The sequence below is a fragment of the Amphiura filiformis genome, chromosome 4 (genome assembly GCF_039555335.1).
Source record: "Amphiura filiformis chromosome 4, Afil_fr2py, whole genome shotgun sequence".
Lineage (NCBI taxonomy): Eukaryota > Metazoa > Echinodermata > Ophiuroidea > Amphilepidida > Amphiuridae > Amphiura > Amphiura filiformis.
The window spans coordinates 80,476,347-80,497,054 of record NC_092631.1 but is presented as its reverse complement, the minus strand read 5'-3'; the positions used below and the strand labels follow the sequence as shown (position 1 = coordinate 80,497,054).

At 38.1% G+C, this 20,708-nt stretch overlaps 1 protein-coding gene across 1 annotated transcript in view; it reads right to left on the bottom strand.

Moving 5' to 3' along the window:
* Positions 1-386: 386 nt before the first annotated feature.
* LOC140151493 (survival of motor neuron-related-splicing factor 30-like) overlaps positions 387-20,708 on the bottom strand; it is a 21,183-nt gene continuing 861 nt past the window's right edge. The window contains exons 2-7 of the mRNA XM_072173849.1: positions 12,646-12,711; positions 11,732-11,907; positions 10,484-10,571; positions 9,458-9,537; positions 8,230-8,356; positions 387-577 (exon numbers count right to left, since the gene is read on the bottom strand). Coding sequence (XP_072029950.1) covers positions 410-577; positions 8,230-8,356; positions 9,458-9,537; positions 10,484-10,571; positions 11,732-11,907; positions 12,646-12,711 — 705 coding nt within the window. The 3' untranslated portion in view covers positions 387-409. The remainder of the gene's footprint in view (positions 578-8,229; positions 8,357-9,457; positions 9,538-10,483; positions 10,572-11,731; positions 11,908-12,645; positions 12,712-20,708) is intronic.

Sequence of the window (20,708 nt, the reverse complement as noted above, 5' to 3'; positions counted from 1 at the left end):
CTACCGTATTCAACCTAATTAGCGCATTAACTCGTCTGAAGGGGGGCACTTAATAACCAGCATATTTTGAAAGTCACAACTATTGCAACTCTTATGCCTGAGATGATTTTGCAGTGATTGAATTCAACTAGTATGTTTGATCCTTTTTCACGCAAAAGCTAAAAGTACATTGAGAGGGGGTTCTATACATATCTGTATGTTTAACTTTACAGGAGGCATAATTGCAGGGGGGTGCACTGATTAGGTCAAATGCACTAACTGTAGAATGTAGATAGTAGATTAGTGTGTGATTCAAATCACACATCTTCAGCACAGTGAGCACACCTAAAGATCTTGAGGAGTGTGATGTGTGGCACGCAGTCTGGAATTAGCACACAAGGCCTGACTCCATATTTGCAAGACTAGTATGTTATTTTCTTGGCTGATAATGTTGTGTAGGTTTATCAAATTTTGTCATAGGCTGTCCACCAGTACCACATGTCCCTACTCCCACTCTCCCTCCACTTGCTCCTTCAGCACTGCTGTCAGGTGAGGCAAATATACTCTTCTTTATGATGCCTTTCTTACTTTTTGATGCCTAGATAAGATATGAGAAACAGGAAAAGAAAATATAATATATTAATTGTAACATCCACCAATTATCTGTGCAAATTCCATTGTAGTGCTCAGCACTATGTCGAGTCGTGCGATTTCGGTGTTAAAAGCAAACTTTCACTTGATTTTGTCTCTTGTGGGGGTAAATAATGGGAAAAAAGATGTTTCCATTTTTAATTTAGTGGGAAGTGGTAAAATCCAAGATGGCCATAAAATCCTATAAAACTGACTGACACATGCAAAAAAAAGCTATATATCACTCTTAAAATATGCCAAAATGTAAATTTCAAATACTGGAACTATGTAGCCTTGTGTCAGATACTCAAAGAAAGATTTAATATTTTGGAGTAACTGGTAAAATCCAAGATGGCCGCCAAAATCCTATAAAACTGACTGACACATGCTAAAAAGCTACATATCGCTCTCAAAATATGCTAAAATGTAAATTTCAAACACTGGAACTATGTAGCCTTGTGTCAGACACTCAAAGAAACATGTAATATTTCGGGGTAAGTGGTATAAAATCCAAGATGGTATCTTGTAAAACTGGCTGACACATGCAAAATCCACATCTCTCTCTCAAAGTATGCTCAAAATCTAAATTTCAAACACTGGAACTAGCATTGTGTCAGGCACTTGAAGATATATTTAATATTCTAGCCGTCCCGGTTTCCTCTTCCCATGTGGTGGAATATAAAGGGCATATTCTTTCACAGGCTCGTCATCTTCAAGACGCAGTATATGGCTGAGAAATTTGAGTTGATGAATCTTGACTCTGGCAACCAGTGGAGTGGTGTTGGTCAGATTGTAGATGGTTTCATTTGGGATCCGATCCACACGCTTGATGTTTAACATGACTCTGTAGCAAGATGTTGCAAAGGCATTGATCTTGTTTTCCATGTCCTTGGTGATTACCCATGACTCGCACCCGTACAGAAGGATAGTGACACAAGTTGTCTCAAACAGCTTGATTTTTGTTCCGATTGGCAGGGATGGGCTTCTCCAAAGGCGTTCCAGTTTCCAGAAAGCGGCCCAGGCTAGTGCTTTTCTTCTTTTTAGATCTCCAACACTAGAGCCCATCTTGGAACCCATGTACTTGAAGTCTGTGACATGGTTGATGGTACTACCATAGACTTCAAGTGCTGGCTGGGCGTTACAGTTTGCAGTCATATATTCTGTCTTAGGTGCGCTGATGACAAGGCCTAGATCTGCTGCTGCTGTTGCAGTCCTACTGGGCCGGGCTATAGAAGATTCCAACAGGGCAATATCATCAGCAAAATCCAGGTCATTCAGCATCTTAGCAGGATACCTGCTTGACCGACGTGGGTAGGTAACAATTCCAGCGTCAATTCCAGAAGTTGATTTCTTCAGGAGGTAGTCTACCAAGATAATGAACAGGAATGGTGCCAACACATCACCCTGAAGCACTCCAGTTGTTACTTGGAAAGGCTCTGAGATGCTTCCATCTATCATAACGGCACTATTGGAGTCCTTGTAGAGCACCTGGATGGCATTGACCATAACCTTTGGTATTCCATAATGCCGCAGCACTGAGAACATGACGGACCTGTTTTTTTTTTTGTTTTTTGGTTTTTTTTTGACAGCCATGGTGTTACTGTCTGTGGTTTATTCCCTGTACTTGAGTCCGGTGGGGGGAAGAAAACATACAAAATAACCGCCGGACCCTTCACAAAACTTTCCTGACAGCAAAGACTATAATTGTTATATATTATTATATATTATATAGTTATACATATAAAACCTTTAAATAGGGCCTATACTATAATTATTACACATATTTTACTTAAATGATTAACAAAGGATTTTTTTTAAAACCAATTAACCAGTGCAGAGACTTACGCCATAGTTGCCATTTTTTGAAAACTTGTTAAGCTCTAAATTACATGCTGCTTGATATTTCAGGATATTATAATAATGTTTAATTTCTTGTTTAAAAGCTTTTAAATCTGGGTATTGTTCCATCATCTTTGCTCTATAGATGTGGAATTTTGCCATTGTCATTATAAGGGTTAAAGTCAAATCAAATTTAGAACCAAATAGAATTGTCAAAGTAGACATTTCCAATTCCACATTAGTTTTTTCTTTTATCCATAATTTAATGGTATTCCAAAATATTTGGGAGACCTGACAATTTACAAAAAGATGTTTAATTGTTTCTGGGTTCCCCTTACAGAATGTACATAAATCATCCTCCCTTACATTAAATTTTAGCAACAGACTATTTGTTCCTAAAATCCTTTGGTTAATTCTATATTGGAACCATCTATACTTGAATCAACAGAAAACTTGAAATTTAAAAGACATAATTGTTTCCACTCCTCATTTTCTATATCAACATCTATTTTCCACTTATTACCTGATTGTTTCATTCTCTTAGCCCCTACAAAGACATCGTAGAATAACTTACAACCTTTACGATATTTAAACAATAAGTCCATATTACTCGATCTAAAAGGTGAAACTAATTTTGTCCCTTTTAACTTGTTAATATTGAAATTTGACTGAATTGCTCTTATAATACCATTGTATTCAAGGAAGTTTGTTTTCACCTTATACATTTCTTCAAAGTCATCTTTTGACATAAAAGTCCCATTTTCTGACAGTAAATCATTTATAAAAAGAACCCCCTTTTCCTTCCAATGAACATAATGAATTGAATTACCACCAATTTTGATTTTATCATTCCACCACAGGTACTGCTTTGCAATACGATTGAAATCTAATTCACCATAATTAACAATATTTATCAAAGAGGACCAAGAAAAAAATACGTCATACCAGAACTTATTGTCTACCTTATTTTTCGTTGCATTAAATCGGAGTAGACCTGTACAGCAAATATCGTTAGTCTTCACATTCAAACATAACTTTGACAATTTTATCCATTTTTGTCTCCTTAAATAACCTTGTGATTCCAATTTATTTTTAGTGCATTTATATGAGATTCGACATCTGGCATTTTAACTCCTCCATTCTCATAATCTTGTACAAACTGAGATCTTTTTATTTTGTCCGGCTTCCCATTCCAAACATATTTAAAAATGATGTCATTAACTGTTTTGATAAAATCTTTGCTCGGATTTGGAAGCATCTGCGCAATATAGCTGATCTTAGGAAGAACCAACGATTTTACCACTACAACTCGACCCAATACAGTAAGATTCCTTTTTTTCCAATTGGAAATCATCTTTTTCATCAGTACAAGTGATTTTTCATAGTTCTGTTTAACCATTTGCACCAAATCAGTATTGAAAGAAATTCCTAAAAAATCAAAATTGCCCTCAAAATTCCAAGTTAGTTTTTTATTTTCACAAATTTTTGTGATTCTATTTTTATATGATCCTATCCATACTGCCTATCCGTCATACATGACGGACCTGTTGATGGAGTCAAAGGCTTTTTTGAAGTCCACAAAAGTGACTGTCAAGGGAAGTTGGTACTCCTTGAAGCCTTCCACGATCCTCCTCAAAATGTGTATTTGCTGAGCACAGCTTCGACCTGATCTAAAGCCAGACTGGTTGCTTCTCAGTAAAGGATCAATGTGAGGCTGCTTATATACTGCTTAAATCTATATGAGTTTGTTTTTATGATCACGTTTCCAAGTGTATAATTATGTCTTTGAACCAAAAGCACAATGTTTTACATAACCAGACCCCTCGCCAGGTCCAAGATGGACGGCATATCAGATACAGTACCTACTCATGGCACTAGTACATGGTTATACACCACTAATAGGCCTGGACGATGCATGGAAATGATGAACTATTTGTTTGCGTGGCATCTGAAAAGACTGTTTAAAATCACTGTAATTGACCAAGTGATATAGCCAAAAAAGTACATTTTGGGTTTTGATGCTTCGTAATGGTATATTTTTCTCATTATATGACACTTTTAGCATTATATTCGCCCTATCTAATTAATTGTAACTTTCAGCTTCAAGGGCACAATGCCATTTTGTTTGCGAAAAGTCTCATTTCAACCTATGTTGAGTTTTTGATCATTTGGGATCTAAATCATCTAGTTTCACCTGAAATTGGTGGCGTTTAACTTTATTTAACTGTGAGAGTTCTGAATTTGAGAACATACCACCCGAAATCAGCCATTTTCCCATTGACAACAATGTAATGGGTTTAGGGGTTTAGACAGTGTTATCCTAGATTCACGTCCCTTATCTGGGGTTAGGGCGCCTTATCTGGGGTTTAGACTGCATTATCCTAGATTCACGTCCCTTATCTGGGGTTGGGCGCCTTATCTGGGGTTTAGACTGCATTATCCTAGATTCAGGTCCCTTATCTGGGGTTAGAGCTCCTCATCTTGGTTTAGATGCCTTATCCAGGATTTAGACTACCTTTATATAGGGTGATTCGGATAAGAATGGACCACCTATATCATAAAGTATGTTTAAATGAATAAAACACAATATATTTACATGAATCATGGTAAAACTGTACTTTTATATGAAGTTAATGAACTGAAGAACTGAATGTTTACAAACTTTCCCCTCCCTGGTTCTCTATCACTTTGCGGCAGCGATTCTTCCACCCGTGATCTCCCTCGAGAAGATTAGGAAGAATCGTATGGCCTCCCAATTTCACATAATCCCATGCATCCTTGATTATTTTGACCAGCATGTTCTTGTTTGTGGCAAATGGGGGAGAGTAGACTTTCTCTTCCATTATAGACCACACATTTTCAACTGGATTGAGATCAGGGCTGTTTCTTGGCCAAAATCTTGTCCCAGTAGGAGGGAAATATATGACTATTTTGCCTTTAAATCAAAGATGCAACCAGAAGTTATTTGTTCACCCTACATAAAATGGTCTGAAAATGAAAAATATTGCCTCAATTTCATGGAGAAAGTTTCTAAATGGAGGCTGATAATGTTGTCTTGAAAATTCATTGACACCCAGATGTTTAGTGCTAACGATAACTACCTGAGGGCAGCATAACTGATCATCTGCCTAGTCCATACTTGTCCGAATCACCCTATATATAGGGTTTGTGTTCCTTATCTAGGGTTTAAGGTGCCTTAGTGGGGTTTTTAAACTGCCTTATCGGGGTTTATGTCTCTTATCTGGGGTTAAGGCGCCCTATCTGGGGTTTAGATGCCTTATCTGGGGTTTACTGGGGTTAACGATCCTTATCTGAAGTTAAGGCGCCTTATCTGGGATTAAGATGCCTTATCTGTTGTTTACGTTCCTTATCTGGTGTTAAGGCGCCTTATCTGGTGTTAAGGCGCCTTATCTGGGGTTTAAACTGCCTTATCTGGGGTTTATGTCTCTTATCTGGGGTTAAGGTGCCCTATCTGGGGTTTAGATGCCTTATCTAGGGTTTACGACCCTTATCTGGGGTTAACGATCCTTATCTGGAGTTAAGGCACCTTACGTGGGGTTTAGATGCCTTATCTGTGGTTTATGTTCCTTATTTAGGGTTAAGGCACCTTATTTGGGGTTTGGACTGCTTTATCTGGAGTCTCGTCCCTTAATCTGGGGTTACTGGCGCCTTATCTGGGGTTTAGATACCTTATCTGGGGTTTAGACTGCGTTATGCTAAGGTTAAGGTATCTTAGCCCCAGGTAAGGATCGTAAACCCCGTATAAGGCCGTATAAACCACCGATAAGATAATAATATAAGCAAAATTCTGCATTTTAGTGGTGGTTATTTTTAAATTTTGGCAGCCATCTTGGGATTTAAGGTCCTGTGCTGTTTTAGATTATTCCAATGGATTTCTAGACCCTGTAAACATGGGTATAGACACCAGCATCATACTTCTAGGACTTTTTGCACCGAGATATAGCCAAATTAATTTTCACTGGCGGCCATTTTGAAATTTTGGCAGCCATCTTGGAATGATAGGCTCTAGGCTGTTGTAAATTACTCTATTGGATTCCTTGACCCTGAAAACATGGGTATAGACATCAGAATCGTGCTGCTGGGTGCTTCTCTGACCAAGTTATGGTGATTTTAAGGGATTTTGGTGGCCATCTTGAAAAACTCCCTCTACCAAGAATTTCCACACTTTTCGATGGTGCAGACTTCTCTCATTTTATTCAGCGTCCTCAAATCTATAAAGAAACACCTTCAAAACTTCTTGTACTCAACCCGAGAAGGGGACTTCCATTCTGTACCCTACTAAAGCGCAATTTATGAGTAAAATATGACAAATTTTCAATCACGGCGGCCATATTGGATTTTAGGGACTAAACGGTCTTTAAAAAAATGGAAACATGTTTTATTTCAATCTTTGCCTTCCAATGCAATGAAATCAATTGAGAAATTGCTTTTAACAAAGAAAGCGCACGACTTCTCCTTTGTTCAACATAGTGCTGGGCACTATTGGGTGAAGGATGTTTTTGAAAACCAAACAACTAATCACCAATTTTTTAAAAGCAGGAGGAAACCGGGATCCCGGAGAAAACCTGCGAGAGCGAGCATGGAATCGGGATAAACCAAATGCACATACAGTCCTTGGGCACGGCCTGGGCTTGAACCTGTGACCTCAGTGATGCAAGGCGAGGGAACTACCGCTGCGCCAACTCGCTCTCCCATATTGTACATATTTCAGATATTAATTTCATTACTCTTTTGCAACCTATGGTCTAAACATTCGTCTGTAGACATGGTGAGTGCTGTGCATCAAGTGTGAATGCAGAAGTGATAACCAATCATACTGATTGGCTAATCAAAGCAGGTTGTGACAACAACATGATTGACCGTTGGTCATTGGTGCGTAAGAGAGGAGGAGTCCTCGGCTATTCTATGTGATCAAATTAACAAAATTACTTAATAGCAGTAACTATCACTGTCACATTTTTCTACATGTATGATGTTTTCTGCTTGCTTTATCGGAAAAGTGTCTAGCCAAAATATTCATCAGAAGTTGCTGACATTCAAAGACACCCAATTGCAAGCCAGTCTGCCATTTTAACCATCACCAGTAGTACCGTTTGCATACATCACTAGCAGCATTTGATCACCAGCAAATAATCTGTTGATTCACCATGAGTTCTAGAATTTTACGGGCATTAGAATATTACATTTTTGCTCTATATAAACTTTTAAACATTTCTCCTTGTTACACAGTGCAGAGTCAACAAGAAACTATAGTTTGTAAAGGAGCAGATAATTATCATTTTGCAACAGGGATTATGAACTCCTCATTCTGAGCCCAGGAATCCGAACATGGTGTAGACAGCAAAAGTTTTTGTTCACCCCTGTGTATCCTAAACAAAAACACAAATGTCAAAATTAAAACCAGCAGCCAATACTTGTACCCTTGAAGAAACAATGATAGAAAGCCCAAGGAAGAAACAAATTTAAAAGTTGCATTTTAATGTTCTAATCAATGGAACGCATGGTGTTAGTTCTCTCTTTAGTGAACGCTTTGTGTACAAATCAATAGGGCATCCAATAGAGCAATCTGCAACTTTTTAATTTATGTCTTCCCTTGGGATTTTGGATCAGTGTCTTTATTTCTTGATGGATTTCAAAGAATGAAGTCTTAAATTTTAGCTATTGGTTGCTGGTTCTAATTATGACACATCTGTCTTTGTTTAGGAAATACAGGGAGTGAAAATAACTGGTATCTTAAATCTTTTTCTGGTTTTAGCTTACCTTGTTACTAAAATTCTGCCAATTACTCTTCTGTGTTTCATGCATCTGGTCAAGTTGTTTTAATCTCTCAGCCTTCTTGTGTTGTTTCTTCTTTTTATACTCCCTTTGCTTTGCTAAAATAGCTTTCCTGCAATAGCAACAGAATTGCAATGGTGAGTAATTTTATTTTACCTTTAGAGGGATTGAACCACAGGGTGTATTAACAACCAGGGTTGTAGCTAGCCCAAGTTAAGTGCTAGGTAATTTTACTATCCAATATAAATCACTGGCTCAGGGCACAATTTTTTAGTGAACCCCGGGTGACCAGCACATCAGTCCTGGGCAGGGCCGCTCTGCATCGCCCACCATAGCTACAACCCTGTTAACCACACTGGAACATGAAGATAATTATTGTGAAGTCATCTGGTCCACTCATGCAAATGTCATGCCAACAAATTTGAAAACTTAAGCTATCTTTACAATATCTTAACCCATATCTCTAGCATAGTTGGTTGTTTTTTGTTACTCATTTTTACTTGTTTCTTAAATACTGAAATTATGATTAATTAAAATATTACTAAAAGCTGGACTTGGAGTTAATATGATTCAAAGATTTCTGACTGCAAAAGGATACATTACACTTTGAAATTATTTTATCAAAGAAGAAAGTAAGGATCTTTGATCAGACTCTCAATCTTTTATCTTTCAAAACATGTTCTTTTTGGTGGGATAGGTTGATTGTGCAATGGGCTTTATTCTCAATAGGCCAAAAAAAAAGTATTTTTCTGGTTCTCGTCCCTGCCCGCATTGTTTTCTGGAGTTCTTCAAATTTGTTCAATTTTGATATCAAAGTTCCAGCAATTCAGTTTGTTATTAAAATCAGAGCTAGTGGAATCAAACTGGTGGCAGATGAGAGTAGTTTGATGATTGACCTTGTTACATTCAATGGATGATATACTCATGGACTTCATAGATTCAGACTAACCACAAACAGCCAAAGTCCTAGTATCATTTGACAATTAGGGCCCATCATTAAATGAAGTGCGACAGGTGAAACTATTACACACAAACTGCATATTTTTATGGTACGTGAAGACATGCAACGCTCTATCACGAGGCACGCAATGCTGGCGTGATTGGTAGACACACACAATCAAACGATCAGCCCACATGAATATGCGAGAATTCACAGCATACAAATCACAGGAACTTTGGTGAATAGTGTGTATTAGTCTATGAATATACTTACTTAGATACAGCCTTCTTGCTTTCCTCTACTTCATTGGATGCTTTCCCTTGATCCGCTGATGGTAGTTTTAACTTCACAGTCTGAAATACAAAACAAATGATGTGATTAATATAGAAATTACAAATGTTTCAAAATCTTAAGTAGTACAAAAGAAATTGGTATCTTTCATGAGTAATAAGATAAATAAAGCATAATTAGTAAGCAAAAATCGAGGGGTCAATGACACAAAGACGTTACTCCATTTTTTGCACAAATGAGATTTTGATATCAAAATTTTCGGAAACATGAGCACTTTCCAATAAACACATTTAAGTGACTCCATTTAGCACCCATTGAAATCAATGGCCAATGAAACATAGACATAATTACATAAGTCAATGTGGACCATTATCTTTAAACTCACTTTTCTCAGAATGGCCAAAATGGAGTTACGTCTTTGTGTCACTGACCCCTCGAAATCTCATTTCCAAATAGATAGTACCACATTTCACTTGTTGATTAGTATGATTACCATTTATTATTCTTACCATTGGCTATGCCATTAAAAACATACTATTTCAAATGTTGTCACAATATATGTTATGATTCATCATGCCTTAGTATTCTGCTCCTTTACCCACCGCGTGCATATCCCAGCAAACACAAAACACTTTACAGAAAATATTTAAATATTGGTTTCCATAAACGATAAAAGAGTATAACATGTTGTTATCAAAATTAAAAACAGTTTTTGAAAACTTGCTGCAAAACATTTAATATATGTGTTGATAACATATCATAATGTAAAAATGTTTGCTAAAAACAACAACTTAACAATCACATTTTGACAACATTTTAAAAATGCTGCTGGTTATTTTTCATATAAAATGTTTTTAAAATGTTTTCCTGACCTTTATATATAACCCAACATTTAACTGTTATTAAAACATTTTGACATTGACAAAAACCAAAACATGTTCATGACACGTTTATAATATTCTTGTGTTTGCTTCTTACTCCATTGTAATTGGACCTATTGCCACTTACCGGTACTACCTCTGTGTTCATCCAGACATCAAATACAACTGTAGCAGTACCATCTTCCTTAAGCTCACCAACTGTAGCTGGATAGTATCTGTACATGGATGGAATATGCAATCAAATGCAAACATTAGATAAAAAAACCTAATTTGGATCAAAAGTTTTTAAAACGAATCACAAGCCTCAACAAAACCTAGTTCTGACTACCGTATTTCCTCAAATAGTTGCCCCTTTTAATTAAATACCCCACCACATTTTTCAACTAATATGTTTCAAAAATGCTGATATTTCCATGCTGTCTTGTGTAGTAAGCTTACCAAGGTGCACACATGGTTGCTAATGGCATTGGTAATTGGCAAAAATCTGGTCGTAAACCCGGAAGTCATCGTCATTGTTCCGAAGTTCATAGTTCGTCATTTCGGCATGATTTTTAAGCTAGTGATTTTAATGGGAATTATCATTTTAAAAAGGACCTCTAATAAACGCCCCCCTTTTGGAAAATGGCCATTGATTTCAATGGGTGCTAAATGGAGTTACTTCAATGGTGTAATTCGAGGAAATACAGTTTATTCAAAACAATCTGAGCTTGCAGGGACAGACATGGAATAGTGAACTCTCAGGTATTAGGCAACATTTTCTATAGACCAAATGGCATGTAATATCACACCATGCAAGAACAGGTTCACTTTGTTCTCCACTGTTATCAACCTTCATAGATGTATTTATTACATTCCTTTTGGTGCTATTCACTTCTTGCATACCAATTAAAGACGAGCAGGGCATATTTTTTTTAACTCCCCAACCCGACCAAACCGATAATTTTTTCTTCACCCCAATCAGGACTGACCCAATCAACATTTGGTTTTTCAAGGCAAAAACTTTTCACTCACTTTCAAGAAGTTGTTCTGACTTTGCTTTTTACCCCACAATTTCCCTCATTTATCGAAGCCCTGTAACAGTTTTGTTGTACAAGTAATAATTTAGTCCTTATATATCCCAGATGATCTTATAGATAGCACTGCCCGAAGATCAAAACTATGTTTCACCTTAAGTTTGGTACTTGGTAGGTTGATGTAATTGCATATTTTGCTGGTCACAGTATTGAATAAGGACAGTTTGTTGACAGGCTTACAAGACCATGTAGAAACACTGACATCACTAACACACTCCAGGTGAGACAAGTAATGAAATCCATAGGATTACCCAATGTTTTCCATTAATTTGCACACTGAACCAGAGTAATGTTAGACTTACATTTTATCTTGACTGTATGTAGCCTGGCATTTGTCTCCTACAAGCCAATCTTTGACAGGTCTTTCTGGAGTGCTACTACTACTGCTGGCTTCATCCTCTTCTGTTACTACAGATGTTGATTCACTGCTTTTACCTGGTGCTGCATGTAGTAGATCTGTAGTTAAATCTATAACTTCCTGTAAGGGAAATAGGTTTAAAGATGACAGAACAGCAACCAAAGATGATTAACACTCTGGTCCTTCAAACGTGGTAAGAAAAAAAAATGTAAGGAATAATTATACATTTTGTACTACCCTAACTAACTAACCCTGACTCTAATTCTGACCTACCACACGGTGTGTGTGGGGTAAACCACAATTATGTAGAATGTGAGCAACTTAGTTAGAGTAAGCAGTTCTTAACTTTTGAGAATTATACAAAGCATTGTTCATTAATAATGAAATGCACTCCTACTAGCCTCTTAAACCAGTGGTTCTCAGGTTGTGCCGATCTCTGTGGTTGTGTTAATTATAATTCATATAATTTCACATAATATTGGCAGGTTCTTGTCCACCACCTTTGAACCCAATCAGAGCAATTTGACCACTGCATGACTTGTAGTATTTATAGTACAGGGATGTAAGTAACCCTGAAGAAAAATACAGAAAATTGGGGGAAAGCATGTGAATTGTGCTAAAAAGCCCCAAAATGGGCTAAAAATAAAAGAAATTGGGTAAATCTGGATTACAAAAAAACCTGAATTCTGTAAAAATACAGAAAACTTACATCCCTGTATAGTATGTTAGAAGCTGAATATGACCATTAGCATTTTTGAGGGTTACCATTTTTGACACCCACACAACAGATTGCTAAATGATCCTCTTAGCTATCAACACTGCTGAGTAAAAGTAATAATTCATCATCAGTAGTCTTACCTGTAAATCTGCTTTAAGTTTCAACAATTCCTCATTGGTTGGATCAGTAGTTAATGCTGCCTCTACCTGGCATCAAAACAAAGAATGTATCGTTTTAAAAACAAAATCTCACAGTAACAATGGAATTTGATTTCTTAGACTATTACTTAAAGGGGGGTAACCCTATTGGTTTTGGATATGGATTGTTTTTAAAATTACATATAATATCAAATATTGTCCCCTTTATGCAGCTTTGTGAAAAAACGAGAGCATTTTCAGCGGCGTAAATGTGAATAAATAGCAAAATTTGCAATCCAATATCTTGGTATGCGTGAACTGCATTCTGGGCAGGCAAGCAATAACATGTGCCGTAATTCCCGTTCGTCATGTGCTGTGCGTGTGTGGTTGCACTGACAATGAGAAAAATACGATCTATTTTGTGATACCAAAAACTCATTAACAATGACAAAAATCGGGGAGATGATGTTGTCGATCGGGTTACGGACCTTTAAGGCGGTACTACACCCCCTGATAAATTTTGTGACTAATTTGGCATTTTTCTCAAAAAATAACTACACACTGGTAACAAAAGTCCAATTACTTCACTAAAATTTCAGTGATTCAAGACAAGTGGTTCAATATATATGTTAAGAAATGAGGTACATTCTAGTAGCGGTACCTCTTTTCTTATCATAAATAATGTACCGCTTGTCTTGAGTCACTGAAATTTCAGTGTAGTAACTGGATTCCTTGCCCAATAATATACATAACTTTTGCTACTTAGTGTGTTTGGTTTTTTTGAGAAAAATGCAAAAATAGTCACAAATTTATCAAGGGGTGTAGTACCACCTTAAACAAGTGAAATCTCTTTAAAACATGCTTTAAAATGATATATCACTTGTCATAATTGCATGGGTAATAGGTGCTGGCTTGTTGTTATTATATGTATTTACACTGTCCACACAATATTGAGCAGGCATAGGAATTGCAAGAGCCAGCGCTACATGTGTGTCGTATCTCATGTGGAAGATAGCCGATCACCGGAAAAAAGGGAGCAATTTTTCTCAAAAATAGTGCTGAAATATTCATGGGAGCGCACTTGAAACCTGACATACTACAGTCTGCGAATTATGCCACCAACACGTATAGTAGGTAAAGTTAGGTAAAAGGGGGTTATTTCAGGGTATAATATCATGCTTTATTGTCATTATAATTATGAGATCTTACGTAATATGTTTTCCCCCTGAAGTTAAAGACGAACATCACAGAAGCGGAGCCAAGGAGGCTGCAAAAGAGGCTAGGAACTGCGGAGTGTTACAGTGTGGGTCAACAGGCCTGTTCACCCATGAAAATAGAATATCGATACCCCTCTTAAAAATGTTGCAACCCAGCAACGTTTTAAGCTAAATTGATACTCCATCACTGAGCTATTCAGCAAAGGAGACTCAGCAGGCCTCCAAGCTGATCTGTGTGTTTTCAGCGATAATCCAGAGTCCAATTCTGTCCAAAAAAATTGGGACAGGTTTAACTCTACCATCTTGACTCTCATGGACAAGCACATACCCATGGAAACGTCTCGCTCTAGTAGCAATTCCAAACCGTAGATCACCAGGGAAACCAGAAGGATGTCAAAAAAAAAAAAAAAAGATTATACAATAAGACCAAATCTTCCAACATGACTAAGGACTGGGAAGCATTTAAAGAGTACCAATAAACTCTGAATAAACAGATCCGTCACAATTATTGGATTTTTTAAATCCTGCAAAATGTTCTGGAAGTTTATTCACTCCAAGCAACAAGAACCATCTGGTATCTCCTCTCTAAAAACAAATTCAAAAATCATAGACAGCAAAAGAAAAGCCAATTGTTTCAATGACCAATTTCGCTCAGGTTTCACCACTCTCGTGGATGATATTACAGTCACATGCAGTGGTGTGTTAAAACTTCTCCAGTCACTGAATACCAGGAAAGCAACTGCTCCAGACTCCATAACAGCTCTCATCTTGAAATCATATGCTACAGAGATTGCTCCAGATTTAACCTTCATCATCTAACAATCCATAACATCAGGATCTGTTCTATGATCTGACTGGAGACTGGCTATTAAAAATCTCTCCAATCTGCAAGGTCTATATTCAGCCAACATTTAATGCATCAATTAAAAAACAAAACAGCATAGTCTCATGATAGTGCAGCTTTTCTGGAACTGCTACCACAATCCCTGATATCCCTCTAAAATTCCATTCTACGGTATAAGAGGGAAGGAACTTGGTTGGATAAATAATTTCTTTTAAACCAAAAGAAAGCAACATGTTACGCTTGATCCTTGGTCCTCTGTGTTTCCTGATTTATATAAAGAATGCATAAACAACAATGCCAGACTGTGTATCAAATGGCACTAAGATCCGCCTATTTGCGGATGACGCTCTCATATATCGGTAAATTAACTCTGATCAAGATACTCAGATTTTTCAGAGTGACCTAGATGCCTTAACCAAATGGAGCTCTGACTGGTTGATGTATTTTTTACACAGAAAAGTGTTACACTATGCATTTTACATAAACTGCTCCAAAAAAGAAACTTACCAGGTAAGAAATTTGTCTGTCAAATTCAAACGACAAATTGTGTTACACTAAATGGGATATGAGTGGAAGCAGTGTTAATTGACGCGAATTTTTACACCTCATTTGTTGCAAACGGATGAGTATTTTTGAAGTTATGCTTATTTAACCGAACCTATCCACTGGAATGAAAGTTGCACTCATACCACTTGAGATGGTTGGCAGTATACAGGTGTAATCAGTGCTCTCCTCTTCTTTGCATGACTAACTTTCCTATTGCTTCTTGTGAGGATGAAGAATGATCAAAGTTCAATGACAATTGTCCTTATTCAATCATCTGAAGAAATTAAGTCGAATGAAAGAATCAATATGATGACCAGGGATTTAGGGGACCTTGGGTGTGTCCAGAGTATTATGCGTTCATGTGGTCGTTGGTTCAAGACCTGACAAGACCAAGCAATATGCCTAAATTAAGTGAAAATCAGAGATGGCTTTTAAATGGAATGTTAGAGTCCGGTCAGAGCGTGTCAGAAACTGCACGAACGCTGAACGTGGCTAGGAGTGTTGTTCGAAAGTGGCGGGACAGACGTCAACAGCCTGGTGGTAGTCTGAAAGATCTTGAAAGAAGTGGCAGACCACGAGTTACGTCAGCCAACCAGGATGCATCAATCCTAAACAAGGTTGAAGCCAAGAGAACCATGACAGGTGAGTGTAGATTTTGTTTGATTATCATCCCGGCTTTTTCTTCACAAACAATGTTTTGCTTGGTTATTTGTTTTATGCTCTTTGCAATGTGTTGCAGTTCATGTTTGATTAATCCCATTTTTTACAGGAAACCTGACAGTTAAGAAAAGTTTTGTGATCATTTTACTTAATGATTTCTTTCTCTTTTAATGTCTTGCAGCTCGAGAGATACGCCGAAGACTACACAGGAGACGAGGACAGCGACAAGGACAGATCTGTTACCAGACCATCAGGAACAGGATCCGCGCCTATGGTATGCGTTCTCGTAAACTTCGGAAGAGGCCAGGATTACTACCGAGACATCGTAGAGACCGGGAAGCTTTTGCAAGGAGACATCGACGGTGGAGTCGTTGTCGCTGGTCCAACGTCCTGTTTACCGATGAATGTCGTGTATGTTTACGCTGGTTAGATGGGAGACGAAGAGTTTGGAGAAGGGTCAATGAGGATATCGGAGAAGAGGGGATACAACAAGCGGAAGCGATGGGAGGAGGGAGCCTGATGATCTGGGCCGGTATCGGAAGTCACGGGAAGACTGATTTGGTGATCGTTCGTGGTGGACTGAATGCGGATCGGCACGTGAATGACATTGTCAGACCACATGTCGCCCCATACCAAGCAGCGGTCGGTGCGAACTTCGTGCTAATGGACGACAATGCAACACCCCATCGAGCGCGGGTAACCAACCAGTTTCTGAACAACCAAGGAATTCAACGTCTTGTGTGGCCTTCAAAGTCCCCAGATCTCAATCCACTGGAACATCTTTGGTCCCATCTGAAGTACCGCGTGAACAAACGCATCAAGCCAACAACAACTTTGGTCGGCCTAGAGCGGATACTGAGGAGAGAGGGCGGCAATTGAACAGGTCAGGATCGACAGATTGATCAACAGCATGCGTCGCCGGTGTTTGGCTGTCATTGATGCAGATGGTGGACACACCAGGTATTGAAGACTGTTAAGATGGTTCATGTGAGGAAGGTTTGAGCAGGAAAGTGTGAGTTGACAAAGAATAAAAGTTCTGAACATCCTTTCATGTGTCTGTTTATTGTGTGAATTCATTGGGGCGGACCTGCAACTTTCAAATTTGATAGTAGGCTTGTTCAAATGAGCATAACTTCAAAAGTTTTGATCTGTTTGCGACAAATGAGGTGTCAAACTCCGCGTAAATGTACACCGCTTCCACTCATATGCTATTCAGTATAATACGATTTGTCGTTTGAACTTGACAGACAAATTTCTTACCTGGTAAGTTACTTTTTGGGACCAGTTTATCTAAAAAGTTACCTTCAATCACCCCTTATAAGGCCACAAAAAAAATTGTTTGTTTGTCCTCCACAACAAGGATTTTTTCATTTTATTTATTTTTTTCGGATTTGGCATATTCCTGGACCAAGCTAGAGCTAAATGCTACAATCATTCATGGTGACTTTAAAAAACCAACATTTTGTTTCTTTAATATGTGTTTATGTCATAGTCTTTTAATGATTTCAAATCCAATGTATTTTGAAGTCACTAAAAATAATAGACTATGACATGAACACAAGTTATAACTTTGCATATTGAAGTTCAAACAAAATGTTTTTGGGGGGCTTTTTTATTTTCAATCATGAAAGATCTTTATACTTTATAGTATTTAGCTCTAGCTAGGTCCAGAGATACTCCAAATCTGAAAAAAAAATTGAATTTTACTTATTTTTATAAAAAAAAAATTGAAAAAATAAATATGGGTCAGGCCTTAATCTGAGGAGCGGGCGGTGGAGGACAAACAAACAACTTTTTTTTTTGGCCTAAGTTATGTGAAAATGTTCTACAAGTAACAAGTGACATCAAGCCATCCTTATCTTGGTATCAACTTTAGTAGCGACCTTAAATGGAATTCTCATATTAGCAAAGTTACAATGCAAAAAAGTTTTAGGTGTTATTATCCATCGACCATCGTAACTTCAAATCTTTTCCCCCGGACGTGAAATCAAGACTGTATTTGTCCCTTGTTCAACCTAAATTGGGAATATGGCACCCTTGCACCAAAATGCTAAATATCAGCTCGAAATGGTTCAACGATCAGCTGCAAGGATGTGCCTTAATGACTACTCATGTGAGTCCAGCATGTCAGCTACTATGATTTCATCCCTACATTGGACTGATCTTGAGACCAGGCGTGTCATCGTAAGACTCGTCATGATGTACAAAATCAACGGTGGTCTAGTGGATGTTGATTGGGAACCCCACCTGACTCGACCTGCGCGACAACTAAAAACGCACCCATCATTCTTCATTTCAACGACCGAGAACCAGAACAACCAGCTACACCAACAGCTTTTTTCCTTGGATAGGGATGTTCATAATATTTTTAGCTGAAAGTGACCCCACATGACCTCCTATTCTATAAGAAAGCTGTTTTGGATGGTCTTGATTTACACACAAATTTCTTTTGCGCTTTAACGATTGTCGACTTGGTGGAACATAGATTGCACTATGGGATAGTTTATGAATCCAGTATTATGCCAGTACCAAAGTAAGTCAACATCACTTAGGTTTTGGTTGTCAAAATTAATTTTTAGTGATTTTTTCCATTGAGCCCACAGTAAAGCCATTTTTGGACTGTACATGCACATTCCACTTCCCTATGGATGAATAGCGCCACCTATAGTGTGTGATGTGAGCCAGCCTACCTTGCCTTGGACCGTAAAGCACTGCCACTGCACAATCAAACTTGCCAACCGAATTTCATTTATGCAAATGAGCAAAAGCACTACTACTAAATAACTAATGACTATCACATGCTCAAAACCAGCCAATCACGTGCGTGAGATTGGTCACTTTTTGGTAGAATTTCATGAGAAAAACCATCATGAATATTGCTTGCGAACAAGGAAATGCATGACCGAGCAATGTAAACAAGAGCATAACTGCATGAAACAAACTTCCATTTACGCTAAACTAATTCCTTCTTTACCATACCAAATTTTTAAATCAAGTTACGAAAGGATGAAATTTAAGCTTCTATGACACTCACAAATTTTGTGTGTTTTCATGCTGGTAAAAAGTCATTTTTCAAACAGCTATAACTTCCGTTCGGTAGCTTGTATTCCCATTCTGAAAACTGTAGTGACAGCCCGCCATCTTTAATTTTCCGAAAATCATCAATCGGCACTTTCCGGATCTTCATAAAAGCTTGTTTTCATTCATAAATCCACCTCGGCTTTTTCCGATGGCTGCGAATCTGGTCATGTGCTGGGCTCATGAATAATTAATTAGGTGGACTGGCTGGTTTCAATTGGGGTCGTGCAGTGGCGCCATTGCCGGTCCATGTAATTTGGTTCCCGGTAGCTTCTATTGCAAAATCCTGCAGTTGCAATGGGGCAAGTTTGATTGTGCACTGGAACGATCCACCGCATCACATCTTCGACACCACAAATTTAAAAGAACTGGCCGGTCAATGGTCAAGGAAACCTACAAGCTACATAAATATGTTGTCTATACATGTATACTTTAAACCCATATGATTTTGTATGGTGATAAGTCACTCGCACATGGAATTTTAGAGGGATTTTGATAGCAGTTCCATTAAAAAAGCTGCTATCAACATGAGACTAAGATCTAGAAACACCACTGAAATGCTTTTTGGGGGAATTTTGCTAGCTGAATCTTTTTGATGAAAGTCAATCTTTGTTGACAACCCTGATAACACAATGCCGTCGGCCCGACGTTGGCGACTGGTCGGCGAAGTCGGCAAGGGGTCGGGGTCCTGCTGAAGTAGTCGGGCGGACATCGCCCCACGTCACTAAGTGAACGTCGGCCTGCTGACTTTGGGGCGACGTCGGGTTGGGGTCGGCCCTACGTCACTAAGTGAATGTCGGCCCGCTGACTTTGGGGCGACGTCGGGTTGAGGTCGGTGAAATTCCGGTGAATGAGTGCCGACCTTTAACGTTGTATGGACGTCGGCACGAAGCGGGGTCCTGATGAAGTAGTCGGGCGGACATCGGCCCTACGTCACCAAGTGAACGTCGGCCTGCTGCTTTGGTAGACATGTCCACATTGCTTATTATAGAGGGCGACATTCAATCCAAAAAGTTTGGACCACAGTAGCTCACAGTCAATGGCTTAACTGTGTAATCCCCATAGGGAATACAAAAATTTGAAATTTCGACACCAGAAACTTGACGACGCAGTCTAAAAAGTGCTGGTACTTTATCCTCGATACAGAAGTCAGCATGCAGTGAAAGTTAGATTTCATAAAATAAAATCGCCTTTGTTTAAAATGGATCATCGTGGTAAAAAATGCTTACATGCTTTTTTTTGTACAGTAAGTCATTGGAAGGCATTGTCAATGATGGTCGAGAAAAGTGTAGTTTTTAAAACAGACATTTGCCCATAACCGCTAGTTTTTGACCTACAGACATGGTTGACCCCTCATTTTTAAGTTAAATAATCACCTTTTTAAACAAAATAATTTCCATGTGAAATATCCTACTTGAAAATATTGTGAACATGCCTAGCTTTGGGGCGACGTCGGGTTGAGGTCGGTGAAATTCATCAAATCTTTGATGTTGGGCCAATGTTATTAATCCATCCATTGACCAAATTTTTATTTTTACATGTATATTACTTTATAAAGAAAACAAATCAACAAATTTAGTAAATGTTATCAATATTTACAGTAAATTTGATCAAAATATTGCTTATATTAACTTAAAACACTTCATCAAATATAGAAACCTCGGTAGCTCAATCGGTAGAGCACCAGATTTATAAACCGAAGGTCCCTGGTTCGAATCCCG